This window comes from Loxodonta africana, chromosome 17 (assembly GCF_030014295.1).
Source record: "Loxodonta africana isolate mLoxAfr1 chromosome 17, mLoxAfr1.hap2, whole genome shotgun sequence".
NCBI lineage: Eukaryota > Metazoa > Chordata > Mammalia > Proboscidea > Elephantidae > Loxodonta > Loxodonta africana.
In genome coordinates, this window is record NC_087358.1 from 64,716,464 (window position 1) to 64,734,698 (window position 18,235).

Here is an 18,235-nt window from a genome sequence, read left to right on the forward strand (position 1 = left end):
GGTGTTGCCGATTTGGTCTCATATACTTGGTAGAACTAAGAAACACGTTTCTTATGTGTTTTATTGTTTGTCTTATAGTCCTGTCTAATCTTTGGCTGAAAGGTGGACTTCCATAGTAGCTTTGGTTCTGAGTTCGCAGGGTGTCCACAAACCATAGGGTTCCTCCAGTTTCTGTGAGACCAGTAAGCCTGGCCTTTTTTTGTTGTTGTTGTCAATTTTAATTTTGTCCTACATTTTTGTCCCGCTCTGTCCGGAACCCTTTCTTGTGATCCCTGTCAGAGCAGTCGGTAGTGGTAGCCAGACACCATCTAGTTCTTGCGGGCTCAGACTGGTGGAAGCTGTAGTTCACGTGGTCCATTAGTCCTTTGTCCTCGTGTATCTGGTTTTCTTCATTCTCCTTTGCTCCGAATACATTACTCCCAATGTGATGGGACCAATAGATGGCTCCTTGCAAGTTTTTAAGACCCCAGGCACCACTCTCCAAAGTAGGATGTGGAAAATTTTCTTTAAGAACTATGTTGTGCCAGTTGACCTAGATGTCCTCTGCGTCCCTGGTCCCCAGCCCTCGGCCCCAGTAACTCAGTCTCTCAGGGTGTTTGGGTGTGTCTAGGAAGCTTTTATGACTTTGCCTTGGTAAAGTTATGCTGACTTCCCAGTATTGTGTGTGGTCTTTCCCTTCATCAAAGTTAATACTTGCCTGCCATCTAGTTCGTGATTTCCCCTTCCCACCTCTCCCTTCCCTGATAACCATCAAAGATTGTTTTTTTCTATGTGTAAACATTTTCTTGGGTTTTTATAATAGTGATCTCATAGAATATTTATCCCTTTGTGATTGACTTATTTCTCTCAGCATAATGTCCTCCAGATTCTTTCATGTTCTGAGATGTTTTGCAGATTTATCATCGTTCTGTATCATTACATAGTATCCCATTGTGTGTATGTACCATAATTCGTTTATTCATTCATTTGTTGATGGGTACTTAGGTTGTTTCCATCTTTTTGTTATTGTGAATAATGCTTAATGAACATGGGTTCATATGTGTCTATTCATGTGACAGCTCTTATTTAGGATATATTCCTAGGAGTGGGATTGCTGAATCGTATGGTATTTCTATTTCTAGCTTTTTAAGCAGGCGCCATATCATTTTCCAAGTGGTTCGGATTACACTTTTAACAATTTTTATTCACTAGTAAAAAGTAAAGTTAGACTGCATTGCCTTCCAGGAATTGAGCCATAGAGAGCCATGATTAACACATTTCTACTCTTTTTCCCACTATTTAAAGTAGGCAAGCACCAACAATAGATTTCAACAATAGTAGAAGGTTCCTGCTTCTTTGCATTGTCTTTTTTGAAGACCAGTAGCTTTTAGCTAGATGAAATCTCACCTCTCACTCAAGCCTGTGGAAGGGAGTAGCTCCCCCCAGCCCTCCTCAGTCTCATCCTTTCTGTATTTAATACATCCCAAGTTAAATTTCTGATATCCCACACTTGACCAGAGTTAAAAGGATTGTAATTCCTCCATACTCTGGGTTCAGACTTTTTTCCGATTTTTCAGCAGCCCTCCTATCTAGACTGCCCATCATAGTCCAAGGAGATTGCAGGATGCAAATTAAGAACAATTGTATATATGGAAAACAAGATATATTTTAGTTATTAGTCAGCAAAATAAGCCTTAATATATTGCTTATTCCCTTCAGGAATTCTTTGATACCATTCCACTTTTTAATCCAAAGACCTTCAGCAACAACTATTGTTGAAGTCTGTCTTTGGGAGAAGGAACTAGGTTTGGCATTTTGACTCCGGTTTCTGAAAATAACCTGAGCAATCAAGAGACCTTTGTTTTCCAAAACAGCCAAGCAAGTAGGTGTACACAGGCCCCACACCTGGCAAACTAACTTATGGAAGGCAGCGAGCCAAATGCAGTCTGCATTCTCATTGATTGGATGGACCTTAACTATGCATGAAGGCCCCGGTAGATCCTATTCATTGAGGTGCCTATTCATTGAGGTCCCAATGGCTAGGAAACCTGGATTCTTGGATTGCCGTCTTTGGGGCTTCCTGGATTGGTGAGAACATCCATGCACAGGAGAGGGAGCAATACGTCCCTGGGGACAGTGGAGGCCTTGTGGCAGAAACTCTGCCAGACTTTGCTGAGTGCATCTCTATGCTTGTCTCCTTCCTGATTTTAATAAATGGATAACTGTAAGTGTACGTAATAGTTTCCATGAGTTCTGTGAGTCTTTCTAGTGAGTTATCGAACCCATCGGGGACGGTGAGAACCAGCAGAGAGACTGCCATTTACCCATTTGGCAGGAGCTAGAAGGACAGAGTCTTAACTTGTGGGGACCCAACTCTGAGTGGTTGGGGTCAGAGAGAGAAAGAGCCATGTGGGTGGCAGCTGTCAGAATGATGAAGTGGGAAAGGGATGAGATGAGTTAATTTCACATTTTGGAAATTAGCTTTATGTTGGCTGTTATTCATATACTGTCATCCAGTAAGTTCTATCTTTTATTCCAAGAGAAAGAAAATTATTTCTTGGATGGCCCCAAGTGCACACCCTTTTGGTCTTAGCTATCTCTGCAGCCTCCTTTCTCACTGCATTGGGACAGAATCTATACTTCTGCCTTATTCTTTAAGTGTATTTTTTGTGTGTGTTTTCCCATCTTTCTTACATTGGGAAGACTTGGGTTTCCTCTTTGGTCATAGGCTTCCCTAGCCTCTCCCTTCTCCACTATTGCTTCTAGCTCTTTTAGTCATCCTTTTCTTCATCCTCTGTGTCTGCCCATAGTTCTCTTTCATGCTGTTCCTGCCCAGAAGGTCTTGAGACTGGCTGGATTTCCTTCCTCCCAAAGAATGCCAGTCTGTACAACTACGTGGTGGCGTTTTTTTTAGCATCATGATCTGGTCTTAGATAGCTCAGTGGTCTACTGTTGCTACATTTAAATGTTCAAAGCCCTCTATATACACTTTAGTGCATATGCCCTAAGAAAGGAATACCTTTTGAAAGAGGAGATTGTTTTATTTGCCCCACATCTTAGTACAGTGTCTAACACGTGGTCAGTGCTTAACCTGCTGTGCTTAACCTGCTGAAGAGGCGAATGAATTTTTAGTTTTACTTCCAAGGTGTACATGTCAAAAAAGTGGTGTTAAGTTAGTCCTTTTGCCTTGTCTACCACTTAGTTTTATTTTATCACTCAGTGTTGTCCAAGTTACCTTTTACTAATAATTTGAAAGTGTCTATTATGTATTAGGAGCAGCCCTGGTGGCACAATGGCTAATGCTTGACTGCTGACCAAAAGGTCGGTAGTTCCAACCCACCAGCAGCTCCACGGGAGAAAAGACCTGCCAGTCTGCTCCTGTGAAGATTTACAGCCTTGGAAACCCTGTGGAACAGCTCTGTTCTGTCATATAGGGTAGCTGTGAGTCGGAATCGACTCGACAGCACACAACAACAGTATTATGTATTAGTTGTTATTTTTAGTTTTAACCTTATAGAAATTAAGTTTTATCTGTTTTATAACAAAACTCATTGTTAAAATATAAAGAATAAGCTCAACTATATGAGGTTGGAAACCCTGCAGTAATTTAGTTGTAAGCTTTGAAATGTACTTCATTATTTTTGAGGCCCGTCACTGACTAGTTGTTCCAGTTGGTCAACAAGAGATTGTTTGCTGGTGGCTTCCACTGAGCCTGCCGATGCTTTATTACCCAGATTGGCAGCTACAGTTTATATTTCCTCTAACAAGTTCCTGATGTTTCATAAAAATGAAGTGTTTCTGAAAATTAAAAATTTAATCAACTGAAATGAGTGAGTGTAAATTGCATGTTTTCAGTTCAGTAAAAAGATAATTTTTTACAAATGAGTAGTCCCAGGACGGTGACAGTAGGGGAGAACATACACATTCTGCTGGTACCACGGCTTCCCAACCTGCATGCACAGGGTATACAGCACATGTTCCCGGAGCATTGCTCTTGTTTGGATGAAGGTGATTTATGTTTGTGTTAAAAATGAAGGTGTAGCATCCGGGCGAATTGGGAGTTCAGGTACATTATTTTCAGGTAAAAATGGAGATTTTAGAAAAATGGTTTGTTTGCACCTCAGTGCTACAGTATATATTTACCTTTTCTATTACTTAACTGATTTCATTTTATAAGCAAAGAAAGAAGCTCAAGAAGGCTAACAGAGTCAGAATGAGAAAAGGCCTCTCGTCACTAACCTTTTTACCGGTGTTTCCCAGACTTTTCATTCCCAAGTGATCTGCCTGTCACTTAACCTAAGCCCTGTCATAGGACCCCCAAGGTTTGAAAATGCATCTGTTAATAAACTATTTTACTATATTTTGATTAATCAAAGTCAAAGGAACTGCAGGTTAGAGTTTCTGATCAAAATTGGCTAATAGTAGCCAAACTGAATTGATAAAACTTTGACAAAGAAGTCTTTTTGGAGGGAAATGGGCACTTTACAAAATGCCTTAGGAAATAAGGAAAATGGCTTGCCCATCAGCATCATTACCATCTCGGGGCTTTGGGGCAGGAGGAGCCCTGGGAGCATTGAGGCCCCTGCACCTCTCCCTGTTCTTTAGCCTGCTGTCTCGAAATTTAATACCTGTGGTTATTGGATGACTATGAAGACCATCCTGTGTTTCAGAGTGAGCATAGTGAATTGATGCCTTTCTTTCGCTTTTTGCACGTAGATTGAATATGAAAGGAAGAAGAAAGAAGACGGAAAGCGAGCTCGAGCTGATAAACAACATGTTTTAGATATGCTGTTTTCAGCTTTTGAGAAGCATCAATATTATAATCTTAAGGACTTGGTGGACATCACAAAACAGCCTGTGGTATGTATACGTTCAAACTGATCCTTTAAGTATGTCCTACTTTACTGAAGAGACGTGAGGAAGTTAACATTCACCCATGCTAATGTCAGATTGCATCTCAACACTCAGAAAAGGATGCCTTAATGCAGCCTGTTTTTTTTATAACATCAGCTTTATTTTAGATTTCAAACAAATTTAATATCAGCTCTTCCATATGAAGAAAAGGTAGAGCTGTCCTCCTTGATTTATCCTGGACATTAAGCCTGTAGTCTCTGTTTATATCATTTCTAGTTATTTTAAGTTATATGGCTCTGTCATGGTGAGAAAATTATCTCCATTTTTGTGGGCTGTTCTCTGGATTTTTTTTTTTTTTTTAAATCAGAATCTACCCGGCACTAGTTGCTTTTAGATAGAGCTATACTGCCCTTTCTAGTTATGCTTGTTGAGATTTGTGGTTGGATTGACCTGTTCTTCATTTTTAAGGTATATTTAATAAGTTAATATTTTAGAAAGTTTATCTTTGTTGCATAAATAGTCTTTTTTTTTTTAATCTGTTGCCCAGACTTTTCTGCCTGTTTGGTAATACTTTCTATTTTCTAATCCATTTAAAAAGCCTATAACGAGTAAGGGATCCAATCCTTTCTCCAACCTCAGAGTCCCATTTCTTTCCATTTAACTTTCTCACACCTAATGTTATCAAAGTGTCAGATTTGGTTATAACTGCATTTACTTATAGGCTAAAAAAATGAAATGGTAACCTTTTTATTTTTATTTTCTGTTCTTTTTTTTTTTTTAATTTTTTTATGGTTTTTTCCACTTCGCCAATATATTCAAGAATGTTAATTCTAGCTGTTCCACTTATTCTGAATACAAAGCAAGATAACCAGTTTTTAAAACCATCTTATCATAACCAAATAACCTGTTTACTGAAAGGTTCAGCATATTTTTTCTGATGTATACAAAGCTTTAGCAAATGATTTATGAAACTTCAGTCTTAATTCTGCAGAGATTTCTTTATTGTTGCACATCAACCTTCCACCGTTTTCATTAAGAAATTAAATTTCAAAAGATATAAATACTTTTTTTAATAAGGAAGGGGAAAGTGCTCATGCTGCAGTATTAGCAATTCATCTTAATGCAGCCTGTTTTTTTATAACAGCAGCTTCATTTTAGATTTCAAACAAATTTAATATCAGCATCAAAGCCTTACACACGGCATTCCAAGCTAGATAAAAAATTTGAAATAGAATAATTCATTAGCTAAGCTGTGTTTCTTCTGGTTTTAATGAAGTTTTTCTTCATATACATACACAACACACACACACATACGTATACACATTAGTCCAGAAACTCTGAAAGCAGGCAAGATAGTCTCATGGAATAACAAATGCAAAAGAAATTAGACATAAGACAATAAGCACTTCAAGAGGGACATGCAGATGGTGCTAGAGAAAACAATGTATTTTCCTTAAACGGGATCACGTTGTTTTTGTAGTTTATTCATTTTGCATCAAAGAAAAGGGATTACTAGTATTTCTCTCAATTTTCATTCTTCAGATAATTTGTATGTGATGGTACCCAGTGAATCTCTTGTAATAGAGCTTCTTAACTCAGTAGATGGGCTTTAGGGGATGCATTAGCCTCCTGAATATGTGTAAAAATATATGGGTTTTTCTGGGGAGCAGGTCCATAGCTTTCATGAGATTCTCATAACGGGCCTGGGGCCTCAAAAGAGCTTAACAGCCACTGATCTGGAAACTAAATTAGCTTACAGTATTTTAGTTTTATTATTTCTGGAGACTAAATTGCTTATAAAGCAGACAATTCTTAAAGGCAGGATTGTTATTATTTTATCTCTAAATGTTTATCCACACAGTAGAAACTCAGCAAATATTTGCTAAATTAGATTGCAAAAGGGGAAATGGTTGATTCTCAGTATCCAAGCACTGCCATACTTTCCTGGGATGGCTTTTTGACAGGCTGTGTATGGGGCAAAGAACCAGATTCAGGAAGAGTGTGGAATGCCTGCACCTGGCTGGAAGTAGGCCACAGCTAGAGTTACCCTCATCTAGTGGAGAGGGCAGGAGGGCAAGAAGTGTTCAGCATGGATTCCAGTCCTGCATTTGACCAGAGTGGGACCTGGGCAAATCATTTCTTCTCTCTCAGTATCCATTTCTAAAATTTTGAGAGTTGGGCAAGATAATCTTTGTGATCTCTTCCAGCTCTAAATCTATGATTCTCTCCCTTTCGTATTTCATCTCCTCCTTTCTACGTCTCTCTCATATTTAAACTGGGTTGGCAAATCCCATTGACCAAGAAAGTAGCTAGAGCTCAGCTCCTCTCTGTTTGTCTCCTTTAAAATGTTCACAGAATATCAGAGACTGTACTAATGGCCATCAGCCACCCTTACTAATTTCATTTTAGTATGAGCAATACCTGAGAGATTGAAGGAGTCCAGTCTAGCATGAAGATCAGAGATACAGGAAAGTAGGCTTCCTCTTATAATGGAACAAACATAGAATTTGGAATAATGGGACCTCAGTTCAAATCCCAGCCCTGCCATTTAACCCAACAGTCCTGTACAAGGTACTTGAATACACTGTAGTTAATATTTAATATGTTGCTGTTGTGTGCTGTCAAGCTACTTCCGACTCATAGCAACTCTATAAAACAGAATAAAACTGCCTCATAGGGTTTCCAAGGCTGTAATCTTTATGGGAGCAGATCACCAGGTCTTTTCTCCTGTGGAGCCAGTGGTGGATTCGAACCACTCAATCTTTTGAATAGCAGCTGAGCACTTAATCATGGCACTACCAGGGTTCCTCCTTTAATGTAGTGTTTACATATTTACTATTTAATTTACTGTTAAGTGGCATTTTTATATTAAAAATATGGCATTTTTAATATAAAATTTACCAATATGTCCAGATTATTATATACTGCATAACTATGTTTAAAATAATGCCTACTTTATAGAAAAGTTGAACTGGCAAAAGTAGTGTGATAGATAAATATTTACAACAACAACAACAAAAAGAAAGAGTAGCTGCTGAGGCCAATTATGTGCAACCAAAAACCTCACGGGATTTGGTTTCTTGGTTTCGAGATTTAGGGTCATGGTTTCATGGGACATCCCAGTTATGTGGCCAAATAACATGTTTAGTGCCTCGGTTTTACCTCTTAGTTCAGTGCGTAGTGCCTGGGGTTTTAAATGCTTGTAAGCAGCCATCCAAGGCACAATAGTTGGTCTCTGTTCACCTGGAACAGCAGAGGAAGGAGAGTCAGGAATAGGAGGAGGAAATAGAACGTGTGGCTCGTTGCCTCTATGAACAACTGCCTCCTTTGCTGGGAGACCAGAAAAACTGGATGGTGCCCAGCTACCATTACTGAACATTTTGATCAGAGATTTCATAGAAGAATCCTGATCAAAAGGGGAAAAATGCAAAACAGAATTTCAAATTCTCATGGACTCCAGACTTCCTAGAGCCATGAAGGTTGGATGCACTCCTGAAAATATTGCCCTGAGAAAATCTTTAAACGTTAAACCAGAAATATCTCCTGAAATCTTAAAACCAAACGATAGTTTAGCTTAACTAGTTAAAAAAAAAAAAAAAAAAGGTCTGCCTTGAGCATTATGCTCTTTTAAGAACCTTCTATATATGATCAAATTGACAACAGCACCTTGAAAGATAGGAACCTTAGGGGGCAGGGAATTTTATGTTAAGGGGGGAGGAGCAGCTCAGAAAAGGAGGGTGAGAATGGCTGCACAACTCAAAGAATGTAATCAGTGTCACTAAATGGTACATGTAGAAACTGTTGAATTGGTGTATGTTTTGTTATGTGTATTCTCAACAACAACATAATAAAAAAAACTTAACTTACAGGATCCTTGCAATGACTAAATTAGTATTTGTGAAAGCTGTTTTATCAATTGCAAAGTATTTTACTAGTATTTATTAGTAGCGTTACTATTAAACAAATTATTGAGCCTTATGTAAAAGGGAAGAAAAGAAATCTCACTCCTGTCAGTCGATTCTGTGGCATTCTCATACGGTAGTCTTTCATTTTCTGACGGCTCCCAGTGCCACTTTTGATAAGTTTCTAACCATGGAACTTTAGAGCAGCACTACTGTATTCTTTAGTTACCATCTGCTTTCTGACCTTTATAATGTCATTTTTGACATTTTCTGAGTGAATCTGAAGTATTCTCTTGTTTTTCCATTTCCTTCCTTTCTATATTAATTCTTCTTCCTGAAGACCTTCACTTCTGCAAGCCATATTATTGATTAGAGAAACTGTCCTTGGGAACAGTCTCTTTCTGTCATTCACCCAAATGTGACTTGCCTAAGAAATCAGAAGAGGTAAAGTCACACATGGTAATCATTTAAAAGGGCATTTTTATGTGGTTCAACTTTGGCTTTTTTTCTTCCTCTAAAATGAAATATCAGAAGAAGTCTGTTATTTCTCCCTTGGCACTCTTTGATCTTTTAACCTCGAATGTGTTATGTCTAGTCTTCATACTTTATTATGTAAAACAGAAGCATATACAGCATTGCCGTAGAAAATACAAACCATTAGAAACTTTACCTGATTGCTCCCTTTGAGACACCTAACTGCCAAGACCACTTTGAGTCCTCGCTTTAATAAGGCTGTTTTTCTCTGGCACAGCACCCCTTTACCACGGTCATTTAAGCGTACGTTTCTGTTAAGAGTATCATTGAAAAGCAGCTCTGATTGTAACTGAACCTCTTGGTTTCCTTGTGCCCTATTCACCCAAGTGTAGGTCAAGATTGGGAAAATCATTGGTGATCTCTGCTAAATCAGTAGTCCCTAATCATGTCAATCCAGTGGACCAGTTTTTTAATTGAGAGCATGCTGTTGAGCAATCTGTATGTTTTTATTAAAGTAGATTTAAATCAACAGAAGAAACGGGGCAAAGATATGCAAGACCTAGATTTGGGAGCAGTTTTGGAGTCCAGCTGTACGTAATGCCCAACAGGCAGTTGCTTATTTGCACCAAGTAGGCTTTTAATCAACAAAACTGTTACACTGGTTTTGGTATCAGCAATAAGGTGATGTTAACCTAATCCTCAGAGTTTTTCACACAGGCCTAAGTAAGTGCTTGAGAAAAGTAATTTAAGCAAAATTTGGAATCAGTAAGATACAAGAAGATTTACTTTTGAAAGGATAAAATGGCTCAAGAATTTGAAAGGCTGGGTATTTCTTCTGTTGAACAGCAAAGTGTATTTATAGGTATATGCTATAGGTCTGTTAGTTGGGTGGGACTCTTTCAGTCTCAAGGACTCAGTTGAAACAAAACTGTAATTTATCAGCTCCTGTAGCTGGGAAATTCAGGAATCGCCTGGCATTACACGTGGCTGGGCCCAGTTACTAAAGCCATTTCATCAGAAGTGCACCTCCCCATCTCTCCCCATCTCCCCATCTCTCTTGTGTATTGTCCTTATTTCTAGGCAGCTTCTTGCCATATGGTGGCCAAATTGATCTCCTGAAGCAGTTCGAGGCCAGCAACTCCTAAGGAAAATAGAGCATATCTGTCCTGATAATTCCAATAAAAACCTCAAGGAAGACTTTAATTGACTGGCGCGGGTCGTGTGCCCATTTTGAACCAAAGTGATGGAGTAAGCTGGCCAGCCGGGGTCCACTGCCCCTCTCACCCTGTGGCAGGGCAGGCGGGGCTCTGAGTGAGTAAATGCAGGCAGTGCAGAGTCTGTTTAGAAGGTCCCTTAACAACCCCCTGCCCCTTTTGTAACACTTAACATACATATGCTGGATGTTTGTTTAGTATCTGAATTGGCAACTAGACCTGATGCCCAGTATGGTAACATATGGCTGTCTAAATTTAAAGTGAAGTTAATTAAAAATTCAGTTCCTCAGACGCACTAGCCACATTCAAACGTTCATAGCCATATGTGGCTAGTGGCAACCATATTAGAGCAGATACAGAATATACGTGGTACAGAAAGTTCTGTTGGACAGTGCTGGTCCTGACGAAATCTCTCTGAGAGCACAAACTTATTTTGTTCCTCACTGTTTCTGACTGTTATAGTATCTGGCACATAATAAGCGCTTAATATTTACTGGACGAATGAATAAATTGTGAAACAAAGCTAGGGTCAGCTACGAGTTTGAAATGGCTTTTTGTGTTTGTATCTAGCACAAAAATTAAAACACATTTTGTGCAGAGAAATTCTAATTCAGTTATTATTTAAGATAGTATATGGAAGTGTAGTACAACCCCAAATGAACACTTTTCTCCCTTTCGTGTCTTTCTGTTGTACCAAAAACCAACCAACCAACCACTGCCATCGAGTCAATTCCGACTCATAGCTATCCTATAGAACAGAGTAGAACTGCCCCATAGGGTTTCCAAGGAGTGCTTGGTGGATTCAAACTGTCGACTTTTCAGGGTTTCCTTCTATTGTGCAGACATGTCTTAATATCTTCCGTCTTTTAAAAGAAAAAGTCTTGAACTTCACATCTCTCTGCAGCTACTGTTCCTTTTCTCTGCTTTTCTTAGAGTTGCCTGTTCCCTTCCTCACTCCCATTTCTAATGAGGTCCTTCCACCGAAACTCCTCATCAGAGTCATTGACAGATCACTCTCTTCTTAAAATACTGTAATCACTTGGCGTGAATAAAGTTACCACTTCTCTAGCTTTCTCCTACTGACTGGCTCTTCTACCTGACTCCTGGTTAACGTGTCAGACGGTCTGTCCCAAGACCTCTTCTCTCTCAGCCAGTCCCCTCGCCTTGAATATCATCGGTGTGCTGGTGGCTTTAGCACGATCTTCCCCCTTAAGCTCCAGGCTCCTGCATCCCAAAGCCTTATCTTCTCCACTCAGAAGCCTAGTAGAATGGCAGCACTGTTTGGAGCTTCTGTAAAAAGGAGAAAATCACCGAACCTGTCCCATAAGATTGTTTGGGTTAACTGAGAAAGTGAACGTGATGCCCTTGGCACAGTGCCTGCTGCAGAATTAGCCCCTGATGAGCATGTTAACCGGTTTTATTATTTCAAGTTTAGTATGTTAGAATACAGTGCTTGATTTCTACCTCCTCACCAAAGCCTCCCCCAGTCTCCCCCATTTCAGTAACATCACCATTCCCCAAATTACTCAGCCAGAAACCTGTTTTCCTGTTCATTCTTCATGATACAAATTATAACGTATATATCTCTGAGTCAGCATCTTAAAAATAGAAGGAATCTTAGAGATTATCTAGTCCAATTTTCTAATTTATAGACCTGGAGAGGGCAGTTGGCCGGCGGGTTTAGTTCTCCTTACTTCAATCTAGGAATATCGTCTACTACATTAGCCAGTTGCTGTCGAGTGACTCCGACTCATGGTGACCCCATGTGTGTCAGGGTAGAACTGTGCTCCACAGGGTTTTCAATGACTGGTTTTTCAGAAATAGGTCACCAGGCCTTTCTTCCAAGGCATCCTTCAGTTAGCAGCCAAGTGCTTTACCATTTGGCACCATTTGTACCACCCAGGGACTCCCTACCACGTTGCCTCCTGTATATTCCGACAGGAGTGTCTGTATATGGATGCACAAGGAAGATACTTCTGGCAAAGGGAACCCCTTTTAATGGGGAAAAAAAAAATAGCCAATTTCTCTCCCAGGCAGGCTGCTTTCTAATTTCTGTATCATTAAGAATCAACGTCATTAATCTAAGCCAGGTATGTAGAAAATTGAATTTAAACTGTATCGTAACTCATTTAGTTCCTTATCCAAAAGTAAATATATTTTTTTAAATGTTTGAAGCTCACTTCACATTTACTACTTAGTAAGTGCTGCTTTATAATGTTTTGTTCTGACATATACTTTCCCTTTCTTAGTTGATTTTTTTCTCTTCCCTTCTCCCTTTTCTCTTTTTAATCTGTATCATCTTTCTGTTTACATATTCCTTCTCAGTTCTCTCTCCACCTTCTCCTGTAATGGAAATTTTCATTTTTAAGTGATACTGTTAAATTAAGCAGAGAACCAGCTTCCTGAGAGAGCATATTAATTAGTGATAGCCCTTTTGAGCCTTCTGTTTTAGAAAATAACTGTTTGCTAACTTAAGAAGTAAAGCCTTAATTAGAAGTTTTAGAATATAAAATGTTATACTAAAATAAATTACTAACTATGTTGAATATAAGTGGGTGAAATTTAAACACATGAAACTTTAATGCTTCAGAAATAGAAGTTTCTGATAACTAATACATTTGTTGTTGTTAGCTGCTGTCGAATCAATTCTGACTTACGGTGACCCCATGTGCACAGAGCAGAGCTGTTCCATAGGGGTTCTGTTTGTTTGTTTTTAATAATGTTATTTTGTGTTTTTGGTGATGGTTTGCATAAGCAGTTTAGGTTCTCATTCAACAATTTCTACGCAAATTGTTCAGTGACATTGGTTACATTCTTCACTTTACCCGTGATGATTTGGTAATAAACAGTGCTCACTATGCACGAGCGTTCTCATTATTTTCATTCTATTTGTTCCATTTCCATTAATCTAGTTTCCCTGCCCCCCTTACCTTCTCATCTTTGTTTTAAAGCAGTTGTTCACCGTTTGGTCACACCTGGATGATTTTTTAAAGGAACACAGTACTCATGGGTGATATTCTTTGTGTGCCAGTCTGTTATTTAGCTAAAAGTTTAAACTCAGGGATGAATATTGGTTCAAGGTTTAAAGAGTATCTCTGAGCAGTAGTCTCCGGGAGTCCTCCAGTATCAACCAGTTCAACCGGATTTTTTAAGAATTTGAGTTCTGTTCTGTGTTTTTCTCCCCTTCTGTCAGGGTCTGTCTGTTGCAGCCCTGATCAGAACGATCAGTAGTGATGACTGGGCACCATCTAGTTCTTCTGGTCTCGGGGTAGATGAGCCATGGTTCATGCAGACTGTTAGTCCTGTTGACTAGTTTCTTCCTTGAGTCTTTGCTTCCCTTCTTTCTCTTTTGCTCCAGATGAATGAAGACTAATAGTTGTATCTTAGATGGTTACTTGCAAGCTTTTAAGACCCCAGATATTACTCACCAAACTAGGATGGAGAACATAAACTTTATGAACTATATTATGCTAGTTGACTGAATTATTCCACGAGACTATGATCCTAAGCCTTCAAACCAAGAAAACCAATTTGATGAGGTGTTTTGTTGTCTAAGAAGTATCCATAATTCTGCCCCCTATGTGCTTTATTGTAAATATGAATATATATATATATGCATACACACACATATATATACCCATACATACATATGCCTGCATACATACATCTACTACTAAGTTTATTGTGGGATAACCATTTTCCCTTTTAACTGATATGATTTGTTCCAACCTTTTTTTTTTTTTTCTGAATGAGGTAAAATTTGGGATGACCTTAGTAATATAACCAATTGAGTCATGATTTTAAATAAGGTACTATGTATGTAAAAGCAGTATCTGAGACAGGCACCCAGTAAACAGAATTGGACATTTATTTGTATACAAAATTTACACAAAATTTGAAATAAGCAGTAGATCACAAAGTTTATATTTAGTCTGAAAAAAATGCCATTACCAATAAAATTTCCTTCCTTATCCTCATGTCTTTGATTTTCAAGAAGGAAAGGTAAGTTTTTAGGCTTGTTAACTGCCTTCTACTGATTTCTTTATTTAGTCCTTGAACAAGCTAGAAGGACTTGTTTTTAGACTTGCCATCCCTAAGGAAATTGTCTCAAGAAGAAAACCATTTTCTTTGCACTGATCTCTACAGTAGAGAAAACGTTGCCTTGCAGTTGGCAATAAGTGTCCAAAGCCTCCCACCTCTCTGTGTCAGCAGGCGAATTGGGCAAGCCTGTTGGAAGAGGACCTGCTAGTGCCATCGATGGCCTTCTCCAGTCCTGTAGTGCAGCATGATCAAGCCACTCCTTTATAGAATGTTCCAAGACAGCTATTTCAATTCCATTTTCCAGTACATGTGGACTGATATGCAGGGCCAGCCACTGTTTATTGGAAGAGTTACCTTACCCATGATGATTTGGTAATAAACTAATTTGTTGTTACGAGCTGGAAAGGTCTCTTGTTGACTCAAAGTTAATGAAATAAAATCTTATTTTTTCTTTTCCAATTTAAAATTTTTCTTTTCTGTACCTTTTTGGAAACCCTGGTGGCGTAGTGGTTAAGTGCTACGGCTGCTAACCAAAGAGTCGGCAGTTCATATCCTCCAGTCGCTCCTTGGAAACTCTGTGGGGCAGTTCTACTCTGTCCTATAGGGTTGCTATGAGTCGAAATCGACTCGACAGCACTGGGTTTGGGTTTTTGGTTTTGGTACTTTTTTTAAAGTGTACAATTCAGTGGATTTTAGTCTGTTCACAGAGTTGTACAGCCATCACCACAATTTTAGAAAACTTTCATCACTCCAGAATGAAACCATATTCATTAATAGTCACTTCCTATTTCCACTGCCTTTGCCCTGTCCCAGACAACCACAAATCTACTTTCTGTCTCTATAGATTTGTCTAGTCTAGACATTTTACATAAGTGGAATTATATAATAGGTAATCTTTGGTGTCTGACTTCTTTCACTTAAGCATAAGATTTTTGAGCTTCATCAGTATTGTAGCATGTATGAGTAGTTCATTCCTTTTTATTGCCAAATGATATTCTGTTGTATGGCTATACCCAATTTTATTTATCTAGGCATTTGAGTTGTTTCCACTTTTTAGCTTTTATGAATAAATTTGCTGTGAACATTCAAGTTCAAGTTTTTGTGTAAACCTATGTTTTCATTTCACATCAGAGTAAAATTGATGAGTCATATGGTAACTCTAGGTCCCCGGGTGGTGCAAACAGTTTGTGCTCAATTACCAACTAAAAGGTTAGGATTTTGAATCCACCCAGTGGTGCTGTGGAAGAAAGACCTGGTGATCTACTTCCATAAGATTACAGCCATTGAAAACCTGATGGATATAACAATTGGTCTCTATTTGCCTGGAGAAGCAGAGAAAGAAGAGTTAGGAATTGGAGGAGGAATTGGAATGTGTATCTGATTGCCTCCATGAACAACTGCCTCCTTTGCCATAAGACCAGGAGAACTTGATGAGCCCGGCTACCATTACGGAATGTTTTGATCAAAGACTATATAGAAGAACCTTGATGGGGCGGCGGAGGGGGGGAGATGTGGAACAGAATTTAAGATTCTCATAGAATCCAGACTTCCTGGGGCCGTTGATCTGGATGAACCCCCAAAACTATTGCCTAAGTAAGTCTTTAAACTGAAACTATCTCCTGAAGTCATTTTTAAACCAAACAATAACCAATAAAATAAAACAAACCTGTTGTTGCTGAGTCGATTGCGATTCATAGCAGCCCTATAGGACAGAGTAGAACTGCCCCATAGAATTTCCAAGGAGCACCTGGTGGATTCGAACTGCTGTGCTAACCTTTTGGTTAGCGGCGTTCGCACTTACCCACTACACCACCAGGGTTTCTAGGTAATAATAATAATAAATAGTTTAGCTTAATTAGTGTCTTCGTTATCTAGTGCTGCTATAACAGAAATACCACAAGTGGATGGCTTTAACAAAGAGAAGTTTATTCTCTCACAGTCTGAGAGGTTAGAAAGTCCGAATTCAGGGTACCAGCTCCAGGGGAAGGCTTTTTCTGTCTGTCAGTTCTGAGGGAAGGTCATTGTCATCAATCTTCCCCTGGTCTAGGAAGTGCAGAAACCAAAGGACACACTCTGTTCCCAGTGCTGCTTTCTTGATGGTACGAGGTCCCGCTCTCTCTCTGCTTTCTTCTCTCATATTTCAAGAGATTGACTTAAAGTACAACCTAATCTAATAGATTGAGTCCTGCCTTATTAACATAACTGCCTCTAATCTTGCCTCATTAACATCACAGAGGTGGGATTTACAACACATAGGAAAACCATATCAGATAACAAAATGGTAGACAATCACACAATCCTGGAAATCGTGGCCTAGCCAAGTTGACACACATTTTGGGGGGACACAATTCAATCCCTAACAATTAGTAAAGAATATTTGCCTTTAGTATTGTTCTCTTTTAAAGAGCTATCTGTATGGGCTCAAATTGACAACAGCAACTGGAAAGGTTAGACAAGAAGCTTAGGACAGTGAGTTTATTTTAATGGTAATGAAATAATTTGGAAAAAAATATTGAGAAAGGTGGCACAGCTTGAAGAATGTAACCAGTGACACTATATTGTACATGTGAAAATTGTTAAATTGGTGCATGTTTTGTTGTATATATTTTCACACACACACACACATACATATTCAACCTTAAAAAGAAAGAAAGAAAAACCTATGGAGTGCAGTTCACTGAAATACATGGGGCCACCACGAATCAGAATCAAGTCGGTGGCAGTAGGTATAGTAGCTCTGTGTTTAACCTTTGGATGAACTGCCAAACTATCACCAGTTCTTTTTCAACCCTTGGACAGCAAAAACTTTTATCTCCTCTGGCCTAAAATAAAACTTTACCCTCTTCCCAAATATTTTAAGGGTGAATAATGCTTCTTCATTGGAAATGCTAGCTAATTTACTGAAAATTCTCTATTGGTAAAATAAACCTCTACAGAGCCTCCTAGCTTGCCATTTAATTTCCAACAATATTTTCAAGTAGACTAGTAATAACTGTGGCAATTGATATTTTCTGATTTTTTTTTGTAAATTTGAAACTATACTTAAGATCAAATGAACTTGTAAATAGTTGCCATGGTTCTAAATGCAAGAATTCATGTGTAAATTTCAAAAAGAATTTTACTGTTTTCATCTTTGTCTATTAACCAAAAACCCAGTGCCGTTACTAAGTGTTCCAAAATTAACTGTATTTTTTTCCCATTATATCCCAGCCTTAGAATACCTCAAAATATTCCAAAGTTTAATTGTGTCCAGTATACAAATAAATTATTATAGTTTAGAAGGCATGTCTTAAAAAAATAAAAGTTTTGCCCCAAAGGAAGTACAGTTTGATTATCTGAAAAATTCAAACCTGTGAAGCACTTGCCAGTGCCAGACAATTGAAGTGTTAGTGAAGTGAAATAACTTACCAGCCCCCAGATTATTAATGTAATAATAAAGTGCTCTTTCAGAATTTAGATCAAGTGATATTGTAGGGCTTGGGGTAGGCGGGGTGTGCTTTTACCATTTCATTAGCCACCTGTCTGCTTCTTGGCATTTTGTGAAGGGAGGACTGGAGGAATGCAGCCAGTGGGGCCCTGAGAATACAACAGGGGTGGGGTCTAGTGGGGAAGAGGAGATATAACTAGAAGAAAAGAGAAAGAAAATCCCGAGATGGCCCCTGTTCCAGAGAAGTCCCCAGCATCACCTTCTCTCTCTTGTTCGCAGGCTTCTCCATCTAAGGAACAAAAACATTTGTTGGCCTTTGTTCACAGCTTATGCCTAATATGTAG

At 38.8% G+C, this 18,235-nt stretch overlaps 1 protein-coding gene and 1 long non-coding RNA gene across 2 annotated transcripts in view; one reads left to right on the top strand and one right to left on the bottom strand.

Moving 5' to 3' along the window:
- The window catches only part of GTF2F2 (general transcription factor IIF subunit 2), a 187,576-nt gene that overhangs the window by 161,804 nt on the left and 7,537 nt on the right, over nt 1-18,235 (top strand). The window contains exon 7 of the mRNA XM_003412608.4: nt 4,696-4,839. Coding sequence (XP_003412656.2) covers nt 4,696-4,839 — 144 coding nt within the window. The remainder of the gene's footprint in view (nt 1-4,695; nt 4,840-18,235) is intronic.
- The window catches only part of LOC111751338 (uncharacterized), a 40,156-nt gene continuing 30,345 nt past the window's right edge, over nt 8,425-18,235 (bottom strand). The window contains exon 4 of the long non-coding RNA XR_002786409.2: nt 8,425-18,180. This is a non-coding gene — a long non-coding RNA (uncharacterized LOC111751338). The remainder of the gene's footprint in view (nt 18,181-18,235) is intronic.